General features: G+C 39.3%; 1 protein-coding gene across 3 annotated transcripts in view; it reads right to left on the bottom strand.

Annotated features, from left to right (window-relative positions):
- The window catches only part of LOC124788327 (vesicle-associated membrane protein 7), a 37,261-nt gene that overhangs the window by 7,254 nt on the left and 15,095 nt on the right, over positions 1-14,912 (bottom strand). For all 3 annotated transcript variants that reach the window (XM_047255569.1, XM_047255565.1, XM_047255568.1), the window contains exons 3-4: positions 5,399-5,536; positions 4,975-5,065 (exon numbers count right to left, since the gene is read on the bottom strand). In XM_047255569.1, the coding sequence (XP_047111525.1) occupies positions 4,975-5,065; positions 5,399-5,536 (229 nt within the window). The remainder of the gene's footprint in view (positions 1-4,974; positions 5,066-5,398; positions 5,537-14,912) is intronic.

The raw sequence follows: 14,912 nt of genomic DNA, 5'->3' as shown, positions 1-14,912 counted from the left end.
ATTTTAAGACCCCAATGCTCAAAAGTCAATACAGCATTCAAAACTGGAGACTGTGGGGCTGATAAAGTTGCAACCATACTACAAGCTGACACTCAGGGTAAAGAGAAGAGTTCACCAACCTTCACGCACAGAAAAGAAAAAAAATTCACATGAAGCTCTCAGTAATTCAATTATACCTATTAAGACATGTCATTTTATTACATGCAGGACCTTTGGGCATCCTATGGATTACGACCAAGTGACTTAAGGCTTAGCAGTTTTACGAAAAAGCTTTTACTAGGATTTCTCAAATGCATGAGCTAAGGTTCCCAATGAAAATCAAGTCCAGGAACACTGTTGAATATTTTAAACCAAGAATAGATCACTCAAATGTAAAAGACAAATAAAGAAGAGGGATAACTAACAATGTAATTTTTACATTAATTATCTCACTGGTTAGAAAATAAGACCAGTACTTCTCACCCAACCACCCATCGAGTCAGACTTCTCACAAAAACTTCCAACAGTTGTTCTGATACAAAGCTAGCAGCCAGGAAGAAACATGAAAGTCACAGAACACACCTACTAATGAAGGCAGTGAACTTTTATCGTCATCGGGATTAATAGTAACAACATACAGTAACTCTTAAAACACTGTCTCCACACGTGAGTGGTCAGTGCAGCTGACTGCCACACAGAGGACTTTTATTTGATTCCCAGTACTACTGACGATTTTTCCTTAGTAAGAGGAATGGAACACAGTGTACTCAGTGTCATAAAGCCAACTCAGGAGCTACTTGATTGAGAAGCAGCAGTTCCAGGTCACGAAAACTGACAATGGCTGGGAGGAGTGGTGTGTGGACTGCACACCCCTCCACACCACGTCCAATGATGACATGGCGGTTGGTAAGTACTGATGTGTCCACCAGGCCTGTGCACACAGTTTATGTTACTTAAAATACTTCTGAATTCTTGATAAAGTCTCATTCAATATAGTCATTTTGCTATCTGTATTTCTGTACAATTGTTAATTAATTTTCCAGTCAGTCTCATAATTAATCTGTTTTGCTTGCTCTTACTGTCTTTACTTTTTGACATATGGTAGTCATTGAAAGTCTACCCTTTAGTTCTGGATCTAATGGTTAGAGCTATCACCAACACTCTGTCGCATTATTATTCTTTTATGAACTTAGAAAGCAAATTTAACACTGCAATCTCGTTCAAAATTTTGATTACCAATTTTCTTTAAAATTTCTATCCTCATATCAGGCCTTTGCACCATCATTATCAATACTTGCTAAAAAAAGGCCCTCTCTTAGTAGCATTTTAATATCATCTGAACAACAATGTAATACTTCCTCTTCTTTTCTTTCTTTATATTGTTAACCTTATTATTTAGAACTTTTTCATTGTGAATTTTTTGACTCCCATTATTGGTTATAAACTGCAGATTACAACTCGAGAATTAGAAATATATACAATATTAAGGAATTGGTAAGCGGACAGTTTCAAAGAACTACAGGTTGTTGAAAGTTTCAGATCAAGCACTAGGAAATGTTGGTCCAAGACAGAGGAAAAGAATACAACAGAAAACAAATGGGTAATTGAGAGATGAAATGGTGAAGACAGCAGAGGATTGCATAGATTAAAATACAAGACTGTTTGAAATACTTGGATAATACTGAAGGTATTTAATTTATCTGAAGAGTTCACTTTTAAGGGTGGAGCACCTTCATGCCCACACTATCATGATGATCATCACAAAAGATCTATAGTTACCTCTGCATTTGTTAGTTTTTGAACCTAGTTACTACAGGATGTGAGATCAATCTTCACCATATGACTGGATATGATTACCCACCAATACAGGTCCGTCAGGGGATGTGAAAGAGATGACAATGATTGAAGATTAGCAGGTTTACCGGCAGAGGAAGAAACGAGCTATGGCAAGTGTCACAGGATAAAAAAAATTAGCAGTAATCTGGATGGGTAGTAAGGGCAGTAGCAAACTGCTTGCAATCTGTGACAGATCGTGTCACATTAGGTTACGTTAGTCGCGGGTATCATGCAGCTTGATATCATTGTCATAGCCATCTGTTTGTCATAAAGAGCTCTCTCTGAATCTGTGTGGCAGTGCTGTGCTCCACTGCGGTGCGCCATCTGTGGCATTATTTCAATAGTGACTAGGTGTGGCAGGCTGCCGATTAGCTTCTTCATGATGTGCCACAGACAAGGCCTTGCATGCTTCCCTTTCTTTCACCACAGCTTCTCCATGGCACACAATGGAATGATACATCCTTTTCAGGTGCTGGCTGCACTGTACTCATTCCTGCTTGTGGCCAGTGCTTTAAAATAAAGCCAAAAGCGCCCGGTGTAAATAAAACTTATTACAGTCGCGAAAGATGGAATATTTCTCAATATTACATACGACACCTATGTGGTACTTAAATTAAATGAGATATTGTTATACAGTAAATTTTATATGAAATTTAGGTATCTTGACCATATTTCATTCTCAACATTGTGGCAACTAAAATTGACCATACGGAAAGTATACGCAATGGACTTTTACCTCTGCAAGCTCTTCAAAATTTCGTGCAATGGTTTACTACATTTATTGCTGCACAATTAACTGTGTTGAACATCGAAACAAAATTTAATCATTTATGGGGGGAAGGTATCAGTCAAGAAGATGTGTACAAATCAAATTTTTGGGCCAAATAGTTTTTGTGAAATCGAATGATAGGTGTGTCAAAGCAGTGGGAACACCACGTGTCTGCACAGGTGAGCATTGCAGTGATGACAAAATCGCGCACAGCGTGGAATGCGGGGAGCACGTGTCTGCAGCAGTGAAAGGATTAATGAAGAGACAAAGCACTAGAAATTTCAAAAAACTGCATTCAAACGAATAAAATTCGTGAAGTAAGACACTTCGATATTGTTTTTAAATAAAGAAAATATTATGCACCGCACAAGGTTTGAACTCATAACCTTTCGCTTAGTAGGCCAACAGCTTAACCGTTATGCTAATGCAGCTCGCCTGGTGAAATAACTCCATAAGGACTCTAACATGTGACGGAAAATACTGACAAACACTATTGGTATGACTATGGATTACTCGTGCTTCGTCTAAGTACAATAGGAAATAAACAATTACCGCTGTTCTTTATTGCGAAAAAGCGGCTCGTGAGATTGATACAAACACCTTTCCTTGCTATCGCCTGAATTAGGAGTCTTACTGCTTGTTTGGTTTAATTAATTAATAGAATGTGAAGCAATTGGTATAAAGAATGCTTTTTTCCAAACTTTCTATAAAAGAAAGTCTGCTATCAAGACATTGCTTCTGTTCCATTACTTTATTTATGACTGAATGTTTCTAAAACTGGAGACACTCGTCTGTGCTCTGCACTGCAGTCGAGATCTGGCAACACTGTTCTCTGTTCATTGGCTGACTGTGTTTTGTGATGTCAGATGCACAGAACGAACCTAAACTTGGCCGCCAACATAAATGACGCGCACTTTAGTCACCTGTTATGTGTCAGATGCATGGGCCATTCTTCAGGAGAGCACAGGGAGGAAGAAGAAAAAGAGGAGCCTCAAATGTTGCAGAGGAAAGATAAGAGAAGAGGAACAAAGAAAGAAACAAAGAAAAAAAGCAGTGAAGAGACTGTTCTGATATTGCCTACTGAAAATGCAGAACATTTCAAAAAACATCCGAGACATGTTCCCCAAGGGAGGGGAAAAAGAATATCAAGAGGATAGGCATGCAGCATGGAAAGGAAAAAATGCTGCAAAGGCTGTGGCCCCATGGAAGCCAAGCACAAACCCGCCAAAGCATGGCAAGACCCCGCCAAAGCATGGGGGGGGGGGGGGGGGGGCATACATAAATTTAAAAACCCAAACTTTACAATTCTAGTGTGTAACACCCTTATTCAATATTAGCAATGGTGCTATATCTCTTAGTCTTCTCTACAACTGAATTTCTCTATTATTCTTTCCCAAATGACCTATCACAGTAAGTATATTTACATAATCTTTTTACTCCAATAATGATTTGTACATTTGTCAAGGTGGGGATTATCACCTGGCCAATGACAGCTATAATTTACAAACAAGTAAGTACAGATCACAAATACACTGTTTATTGTTTCTATTGTTTTTTATCTCCAATGTATGCAAGTGACACTTTGACCCAGCCATGCCAAAAAACCCAATGTATTGCTTCACACTGAAAGTTCAGGTATGCTGCAAATGCAGCACAAATGATTAAACTGGTGATAAAGAGGACGACAATTTTGTCGTCAATATCCCAAAACAGACACCTCAGTGAGTCCATCTCACAAGCAGTGCCAACCAACTGATACTTAATCAGAAATTACACACAGCACGAACAAGGACAACCCATGAAATACTGTTAGCAAGATAAAGATATTCTTAGTCAGACACAGGATAACCAGCTGTCACTGCATCACTATGAATAACACATTGCTTGATAAGCAACCACATGAAAGAATAAGCTTAAAAATAGTAAATAACTGTGACATCTGATAATATAAGATCCTCAAATGCTATTCAGTGTATATATCATTTAATATATCTAAAAACAAAGATGATGTGACTTACCAAACGAAAGTGCTGGCAGGTCGATAGACACACAAACATACACACAAAATTCAAGCTTTCACAACCAACGGTTGATTCCTCAGGAAAGAGGCAAGGAGAGGGGAAGGAGAGGGAAAGACGAAAGGATGTGGGTTTTAAGGGAGAGGGTAAGGAGTCATTCCAATCACGGGAGCGGAAAGACTTACCTTAGGGGGAAAAAAGGACAGGTATACACCCGCGCGCGCGCACGCACGCACATCCATCCGCACATACATGTGTGTCTATCGACCTGCCAGCACTTTCGTTTGGTAAGTCACATCTTTGTTTTTAGATATATTTTTCCCATGTGGAATGTTTCCCTCTATATATAATAATCATTTAATATGCACTTACCTATATTTTTTACCATAATATCTTTCAGATCATTTAAATCACCACGGACTCTAGACATAGTATCGATCTCCTTCGATTCTGAATAATGTCTCTGAAATAAAGATTATCTTTACGTACGTACAAAATAATACTAAAACCATGAAAACTTCAACAATTACTGTTGAATTATACGATAAGAAAAGGAAACACTACAGATGAAATAACTAATAATGTTATTGGTTCTACTGCCACATTTTGTTACAAAACATTTTAAGGCATTTTCTAATGTATATGTTTCTCACATATTACAGTTATTATTGCTGTGTAACACAATCATCTGCTACAATTAAGTTGATTAGTAATTCAGTACTAGGAACTACCAGTCAGCTTTGGATGCATAAACTGTGGCTAAAAAACTGATTCTTAACAACATAATAAATCTTACCATCTCATTTGCTAAGACAGGTGCGAACTCATTGTTCATTCCATATGCTAGGGCAGTGCTTGCCCTTGCGCCATATGTTAACTGGAATCTCTGCTTTATCTCAGCTAGGAACTGGAATGCTCTTATTCTTTCAAATTCCTGAAGGAAAAAATAAATAACAAATGAATTATGGGGCTCTTAATGCAATAGCTGTATCAAGGTTACTGATCAGCTTAGAAATCTTGATCCAGTAGACAGTTACACCATCTACCTACCAGATGCCTACCTGGAACAGTACCGAGAAATGTGGCACACTGGTTGACACAAGGGACTCTGGGAAAGAACGATGTTCAAATTTCCATCCAGCCACCCTGATTACAGTTTCCCTAAATTACTTCTGGTGAGTGTCCCAATGGCTTCTTCATGAGGTTCACAGCCAATCCCCTCCCACATCCATGTCCAAATGAGCTAGTGCTCCAGTCCTCAATACAACAGAACATAAAATACTGACCTGCCCTCTTTCCTTTCAAAAAACAGTAGCTGGGTTCACTCATTAAATAAGACAGTTCTAGCTTTTAGCAGTTGCTTCATATCCAGGATGAGGCAAGACAATAAGCAAGTCCAAATATGTAATACTAATGATTGTGCAGCAGCAGTCATTTCTGGTAAGGTGTTAGTGGAAATGGTTGCCCACAGTTTCTTTCAACCAGTTTGACATGTGGCAAGTAACTGAATATTGTTTATGATTACTTTTAAAGAGTGACTCATATCGCTAAGAAAGATTACACATATACAGTAGATTGGTGGGAGAAGGCGGAGTCCAGTGATCGCATAGCTTACTTCACAATAGCAACAAGCAGGCTGACAAGTATCATACCATGGTGAAAGTCACTTCCACTATCCCAGTTCAAACTACCTCCACTCAAATGGACTACAACTACCATTCCACGTATTCTAGCATATACGAATTTGTGTAAGAGGTAGTTAAATGAAACAGATGGAAAATTGTAAGTAAACAGATAGATATGAAGTAGAAACTGAAAAAAAAAATTATTTTGTGTAAAGAAAACTTACGTTAAAGTGACACATTCCACATCATTACGAAATTTTGTATTCATGATCTATGGAACAAGTATTAATGTATGTAACAGTTTCGATGGGAAGCCCTTACACAACCCCAACACAATCCCGATCTCCCCCCATCTGATTTCCATATTTTTTGCACACTTTCGACATTCCTGGCTGTTGATTTGCTCTGGACAAGGAGGTGCAAGTCTGGGTACAATCACAGTTCCACAGGCAACTGCAAACATTTTTTCATGAAAGCACAGACCGTCTTGTCTCGCAGTGGGTTAAATGTATTAACAGTTAAGGTGACTATTTTTTAAATAATAAACAGTTTACTTACTTTTTCCAACTATCTCATTTTCATTTGACAGTCCCTTACACAAGGTAACAGGAGGAGAACTTGAAAGTTAGTAGACAGCTAGTGAAAATGCCAGGTACAATCAGTGCACAAGGATCTGCTGATTTTGGAAGACTCAACTTTCTTCATGGTTGAAGTTCTGATAGGATATCCCCGTCCTCCTCTTCCTCATTTTAACTAGACTGCCTGATTAAAAAAAAAAAAGTTTGCAGTACCCAGAAAGGAAAGTAAAACGTTGCATACTAACCACGATATACAACTAACACCATGCACTAGCAGTTTCACCCACTGGAGGAGGTGCCTAACTTCAGCTGTATTGAAGCCACTTCTTTCCACATGTTAAAACAGATTGATATTGGCCATACCAGAACTGTCAGCTCCACTGGCCTTAATTTGTTAGCTTGTGCCTCCAGCCACTTATTCTCCAGCTGACACACAACTCTCCACTTCAACAAGAAGCTAACAGCATGCAAGGGGACAGCAAAGGTTAGTACATTATTTCTGTTGCACATGTCCATTGGTTTTGTGTCAGGCTGTTCATTTCCCTTAACGCACACAGGGCCTGGTACCCAGCAGAATGATACTTCCTTCCTCAGAAGACAACATAGTGTGTGAAGTGTATCTTTTGTTATGGACCACTTTGTCTGCCAGGCACATTCACTGCATGGTCTGTAGGGTTTATAAGGAATCACAGCAGACAAAGTTATTCAGTCGACTACACATCATCTGCTCCAGAATCTTCAGGATTGCACACAGCTCTTTGTCAAAGACTGTAAATTTGTCTGGAAGTCTAATCCTAAACAGAGTCAGAAACAGTTCAGCTCCTCTTAAAGTCTCTCAAAATTCCACAAGGTTTTCAGAATTCTGTTACTTCTCCGCCAAATTCAATTTGCCTGGCAAGCTTCCAGGGTTTCCAGACAAGTAGCCAACCTGTAATTTCCTCTCAATTAATAAAGTCTTAGATTTTCATTTTTCACACTAACAATCATCCACAAATCTAAACAACTGGAAGATTCTGACAGTCAGCTATCCAACATTAGCTTGAACTGAGTAGAGAAGTAGTAAACAACCAGTTCCAACCTTGTACCATCTATGACAAATCCACAGAAAAGAAAAGAACTAACAAGTATCTTCTAGATTCCCACTGTTCCAAAGTTAACATCCATTGCTGTCTCAAAGCCAATAGATAAACTCAACACAACAATACTGTATTCTTTCACAATTTAGATGTACACATTCCAGTACCTTTTTAAATTTTTTTCTGTAACTTCACAAAAAGAAAGGTTCTTACTATTTCCTTGTGAATATTGCTTTAGAAATCTGCTATGTTACACTGTTGTTAGTAACTTAAAATTTCTTCAAAATCCACAAAATTATATGAGGCATAGCAATAATGTGTGCACTAAAATGTGACATGACAACGCAGTGTCACATGGGACACAGATATAGATACAGGATTACAGGAAAGTCATCAGTGGGTTATGGCTTGCGTTTATAGTGTGTGACTGACCTCCAATGCTGGCGTATATAATACAGGGTTGAATACTCCTGCATGACAATACAAGATGTGAGATAGCTCCCTGTACTGTGGATCAGAAGTCCAGCATGATTTGGGGTAGTACTACCCATTACTTAATCTTGAGTTCACCAACAGTTTACAGTACGCCCATCCTTCGGTCCTTAGTGTCCTATGCAGATGGCATTAGATTTTAATTGCTGGGAATGAGCTGACAACTATGGTGGGTGGTGATCTCATGTTGCAGTTCCTCACACAGCATACAAGCTGAATGTATTCCGGCATTATCAGTAATATGCTGGAACCAAGGTCCATAATCATCACAATAAGGGCAAACATACCACAGCGAGTAGTCACGGCTATAGACTGCAATTATCACAGGACCCCAAGTATACAAAATAATGTGATGCCAAAAAGCAAGCACAGTGTTTTTAGTCAATATATTGGGAAGATTCTAGCATAACCCAGGAGTGACAGAGGTGAACAGATTGTAAGAATCAGTCACTTGGCCCAACAGCAAATCACATGTGAACAGAACAGCATGACCCAGAGGCATGTGTGAAATCTTTAGCTGTGGCAGGTAATGTTCTGATTAGACAGAGGGCAAGAGAATGAAGCTGCTGCTGCTGCAGGGCTGCTAACACCTCACTGAACTTGCCCACACTGAATACAAATGTTTTCTCCCTGCTGAAATCATTTCTGCATTTGTGACATGAATCAGCATTCATCTGTCAGCCAGCCTTGCACTCTTGCTGCCATTCTCCAAACTGCCAATGACTTGGCCAAACTAAATTCAAACAGATATGCTCATTGCGCAAAGTTTCTTCCCCACAATGAAAGAGTGTGTCAACTGCACAGAACATGCAGTCAGACCATTACATTCAAGACCTCTGCCACATGGACTGTTGCAGGCCTAGTTAAGAAATACCGGTGAGCTACGTTTACCACATGTTTCAATGTTGTCCCATCAATGTTTAATGCATACACTGTTACCACGATTGTACTTTTTATATCACAAAAATCTCAACTTGTAGAGACAGAGGTATGAAGTTACACTTTAAGCAGTTTTTCTCTAAACTTTTTATTTCAATAACATACTCCACAAATTATTAAAATATTCCAGAGGCTGATAACATCTTATTTAAACAATCACTTCCTTAATATCATTACCACAGTAATGCTTTATTCAGTAATTATCATTTGTCTTCGGTTTCTTGATGATTATAAGCATCTTTGATTAAACTTTCTCTAACTCGCAGAACTGTTCGTGATTCTGGTCAAGCAAAGGCTACATTCATGTAATTTTAATCATTTCAGCAATAAAGAAAAGTTTTTAACAACATGATGCTGAACTGGAACAGTAGTACTGACAAACAAATTGCCAATGGAAAATAGCTAGTGAATTGTAATCCGGTGTTCCAGTTTCAATAACTAGTTAGTGCAAGCTCTTTTTCACAGGAGTTCCAGATTTTATCCCCATTTGTTAGCTTATTTGTGTACAGAGAAGCAAAACCTATCAGAGCTAAGAAAAGGATATGCTATGTAGCACATCACTGAAAAGATTATGGTGATGAAAACATATTACAATTTATATACTGACCCTTGTTCAACAGAAAATAGATACAACAGTCACTTTGTGTACAGAATTCTTTAAATTTGAAGTACTTTGCTGCTGTGAGCAGATTCAAACAAAACAACTTTGTATAGCTGTAAAATATGTTTGAGGTGCAAAACAGTTCTCCATGGAGCCTATCCATAGTTCCCAAAGGATACCAGCACCCCCATTCCGATCTGTATAACATAATCAGCACAGTAGTACACCTTTTGCCCATGCACAAAGTATCCCTTTGGCTTATTGCTCACACACCATTCAGTTTTATACAGCAAAGCAACTGTGGTAGATTTTGAAGCATGTGGCCATGTCCTACTGTATATGTACTCAGTTCAATTGCTGCAGGGGTTTAAGAGGGAAATTGTCAGTAATAAAGACACATTTTCCAAAATAATGTGTTATCTCACTCTTAGCAATAATTTTGTTCAAAAGTTTTAATTTTTATAGGTTTTCTGTATAATATTTGTAATTGGTGTAAACTGTTTATTACAAACCATCACCATGATTATGTTTGTGTGTGGGTTTGCAGAGCCAATGTAATTCTTTTTAATGCACTGTTTCTGCATCTAGAAAGACTGTTGTTTTATGTGCGAAACATTTGTAGAACATTTTCTAGCCAGATAGCTGACTGTGTGTGGGGTGCACACAAGTGCTTTTTAGATTAGGCGACTCTCCATCCAATCCAGATAATGATAGCTAAAGGAAACCCAAAAGTAACAGTGTAAGATTGAAGGAAATGGCTCCAACAGGTGAGGGTATTAAAATACTAATGGTAAACTACCAAAGCATTTACAACAAAGTGCCATAGTTTGAAGCATTCATGAAAAGTAATGAATACTCAAATAATACTAGGTACAGGAAGCTGGTTGAAACCTGAAATTGATAGCAGTGACATTTCTGGGGAAAATTTAAGCATATATCGAAAGGATAGCAAGCGGGAAATGGAGCTGCTGTATTTGTCACAGTAGACAAAAAACTCAAATCCACCAAGACAGAAATTGAAGCTGCATGTGAGATTGTTTGGGCAAGACACAGTACCAGGGGTGGGCATTAAATAATAATTGGATCTGTGTGTCACCCATCAGACTCATCTCCTGATGTAACTGAAAACTTCAAAGAAAACCTCAGTTCACTTGTACATAAGTTTCCCAATCATACTGTAATCATTGGTGGTGACTTTAATCATCCAGCAATTAATTTGGAAAATTACAGTTTTGTCAGTGATGGGTGTGGTAAGACATCCTGTGAAACTTTACTAAAAACCTTCTCTGAAAACTACCTAGAACAGGCAGTTAGGAACCCCACTCATGATGGAAATATATTGGATCTAATAGCAACAAATAGACCTGACCTCTCTGAGGATGTCCACATCATAACTGGCATCAGTGATCATGATGTGATTGTGCCAACAATGATTATCAAAATACAAAGAACAACTGAAACAAGTGGAAAGATATGTATGTTCATTAAACTAGATAAAAAATCAGTAATGTCATATCTCAATGAGGAACTGAAAACTTTCAGCATGGGTCAGGAGCATGTACAGGAACTCTGGCTACAATTTAAAAGAATAGTTGACCATGCACTGGATAGATCTGTACCCAGTAGAACAGTTCACAATGGGAGGGAACCTCCATGGTATACAGTCATTGTAAAGAAATACAGATTACTGCATAATAGCTTAAAGAAAGCATAGGGCTATTGACAGACAGATGCTGAACGAAACACATTTGCTTTCAACAGAGCAATGCGTGATTCCTTCAATTACTAACATAGCAGAATATTGTCAAATAATATTTCACAAAATCCAAAGAAATTATGGTCATAGATAAAGGCTGTTAATAGCACCAAAGTTAGTGTCCAAGCCATACCAAATGAGACAGGAGATGAAATCGAGGATAGCACACAAAAAGCTGAAATGCTGAACTTTGTTTTCAAATGTTGCTTTACAAAGGAAAACCCAGGAGAACTGCCCCACTTTAATCCTAATATCACTGAAAAGATGAATGAAATAAGTATTAGTGCCAGCGGTGCAGAAAAACAGCTGACATCATTAAAATTGAACAAAGCTCCAGGCTCTGGTGGAATCCCTGTCAGATTCTATACTGAACTTGTGGCTGACTCAGCCCCTCTTCTCACAATAATGTATTGTAGATCCCTCAAACAAAAACCCGTGCCCAGTTCTTTGAAGAAGGCACTGGTCATGCCTGTCTACAAGAAGGGTAGTAGAAGTGATCCACAAAATTACTATCCAGTACCCCTGACATTGATTTGTTGTAGAATCTTAGAACATATGATAATGAGATATTTTGAACAGACTGAGCTGCTCAATGCTGACCAGCATGGTTTTCGAAAACACCAATCATATGAAACCCAATTCAGACTTTTCTCACTCGACATACTGAAAGCTCTGAATCGAGGCCATCGGGTAGATGCAGTGTTTCTCAATTTCCAGAAAGCATTTGACTCAGTACCGCACCTACGCTTATTGTCAAAAGTATGACCATATGGGGCATCAAATGAAATTTGTGAATGGATTGAGGACTTTTTGGTAGGAAGGACAAAGCAAGTTATCTTTGATGGAGAGTCATCGTCATCAGATGGAGAAGTAATTTCGGGTGTACCTCAGGGTAGTATGTTGGGGCTCTTGCTGTTCATGCTGTATATTAATGACCTTACAGACAATATCTGCTTTTTGCAGATGACGCAGTTATCTATACTGTGGTACTATCTGAGATGAGCTGCATAAATATTCAGTCAGATCTTGATAAGATGTTAGCATGGTGCACAGTTTGGCAATTTGCTCCAAATGTTCAAAAATGTAAGACTTTGCACTTCACAAAATGATAAGACATAGTGTCCTATGGCTATAATATCAACGAGTCACTGTTAGAATCAGCCAACTCATAAACATACCTGACTGTAACACTCTATAGGGATACAAAATGGAATGACCCCTTGGCTTCAGTTGTGGGTAAAAAGTAAGAAGTAGACATCGGTTTATTGGTAAAACACTGGGGAAGTGCAATCAGTCTACAAAAGGGTTTTCTTACAAATCACTTGTATGACTTGTTCTAAAATCTTGCTCAAGTGTGTGGGACCCCTACCACATAGGACTAACAGGGGATATTGAACATATACAGGGAAGGGCAGCACGAATGGTCACAGGTTTGTTTAACCGATTAAACAAACCTGTGACCAATCGTGCTGCCCTAATAACCGGTACAATGGGACATACCCTCTGCCATGCACCTCACGGTGGTTTCCAGAGTACAGATGTAGATACTTCCTAACTTCATTTTGTTACATATGTTTAAGGCTATGCTAATTTCAAATTACGAAGTTAAAAAAAAAAAATGTTATAAGCACAGTCATTTTAACTAAGAGATATTCTCACGAAATTATGCTTCCCCTCAAGTATCAAATCAGTCTATATTTTTACATATTTAGTATTTAGCATTCTCCCCCCCCCCCCACACACACACACACACACGACCACTGGCAGCTGAAGCCAGACTGCATTAGCAGCGAATGATGGGAGAGGTAATCTGGTTGTGGGAGTACAGAGGAGGCTGGGTTGCGGAAGGGGAGGGACAGCAGTGTAGGGGTGGGGGAGTGTAAAGTACTGCTAGTAGGAGCATGGAGGAACGAGGTGGAGAGAGGGTAGGGCAGCTAGGTGCAGCCGGAGATTAGAGGGAGGTGGGGGGAGATAGTGGAAAAGGAGAGAAGTAAAAATACTGTGGGTGTATTGGTGGAATAGAAGGCTGTGTAGTGCTGGAATGGGGACAGGGGAGAGGCTAGATGGGAAAGGACAATGATTAACAAAAGTTGAGGCCAGCAGGATTACGAGAACATATGTTATATCGCAGGGAGAGTTCCCACCTGTGCAATTCAGAAAAGCTGGTGTTGGTGGGAAGGATCCAGATGGCGCAGGCTGTGAAGCAGTCACTGAAATGAAGAGCATAGTGTTGGGTGATGGGCTCAGCAACAAGATGGTCAGCTGTTTCTTGGCCATAGTTTGTCAGTGGCCATTCATTCATTCGGACAGACAACTTGTTGGTTGTCGTGCCCATGTAGAATGCAGCATAGTGGTTGCAGCTTAGCTTGTAGATCACATGACTGGTTTCACATGTGTCCCTGCCTTTGATGGGATAGGTGATGCTTGTTACTGAACTGGAGTAGGTGGTGGTACTGGGAGGATGTATGGGGCAAGTTTTGCATCTAGCTCTGTCATAGAGATATGAGCCATGAGCAGTGTGCGATTTGCAGGGGGGGATGGGGGGGGGGGGATTTGCCCCCTCTGCATCAGACCATCCCCTCCTCTGGTTTTAGTCTATGCATCCCAACCTGGGATGTTTATTTCCCACACACTGGAGTAAAACTCTACATATAATTTAAATTTGTGGAGCCCAACACTGAAAGTTTACTATTAATACTATTAATGTGTTTGCTTATTAATTTTGAAAAAAAGTGTTATGTAGTAGTTAAGCATTTCAAAACATTTAGAACTAAATGACAAGACGACACATGCCACATTTCCGTAGCATGCCACAATGTTGCAAGACGTCGCCCCAGCGTAAGCGAGGCTTTAGAGCCAGGTCTGCATTGTTTGGTGGACGTGATGTGTTGCGTACAAAACTAAAACCTGCAATGAGATCCAAACGTCATGGAAAACTGTGAAGAGGTGTCATCCTGCAGCAAGATAACGCTCACCCACATTCTGCCAAACGGGCAGCCGACGCAATAAAGGAGTTGAGATTCGAGATGCTGGAACATCCACCATACAGTCCAGACCTGGCTCCAAGCGATTTTCACACGTTTGTACCCTTAACGGAAGCACTACAGGGAAGAAAATTTGAAAGTGATGAAGACGTCATTGCTGCAGTGCAAAATTGGTTACAGATGCAACTGATAAACGTATTTTCTGATGAAATAAAAAAACTCTTAAAAAGTCAGGAAAACTGCATTGAAGTCCAGGGAG

This window comes from Schistocerca piceifrons, chromosome 3 (assembly GCF_021461385.2).
Source record: "Schistocerca piceifrons isolate TAMUIC-IGC-003096 chromosome 3, iqSchPice1.1, whole genome shotgun sequence".
In the NCBI taxonomy this organism is placed as follows: domain Eukaryota; kingdom Metazoa; phylum Arthropoda; class Insecta; order Orthoptera; family Acrididae; genus Schistocerca; species Schistocerca piceifrons.
This window is presented reverse-complemented; position numbering and strand designations above follow the sequence as displayed.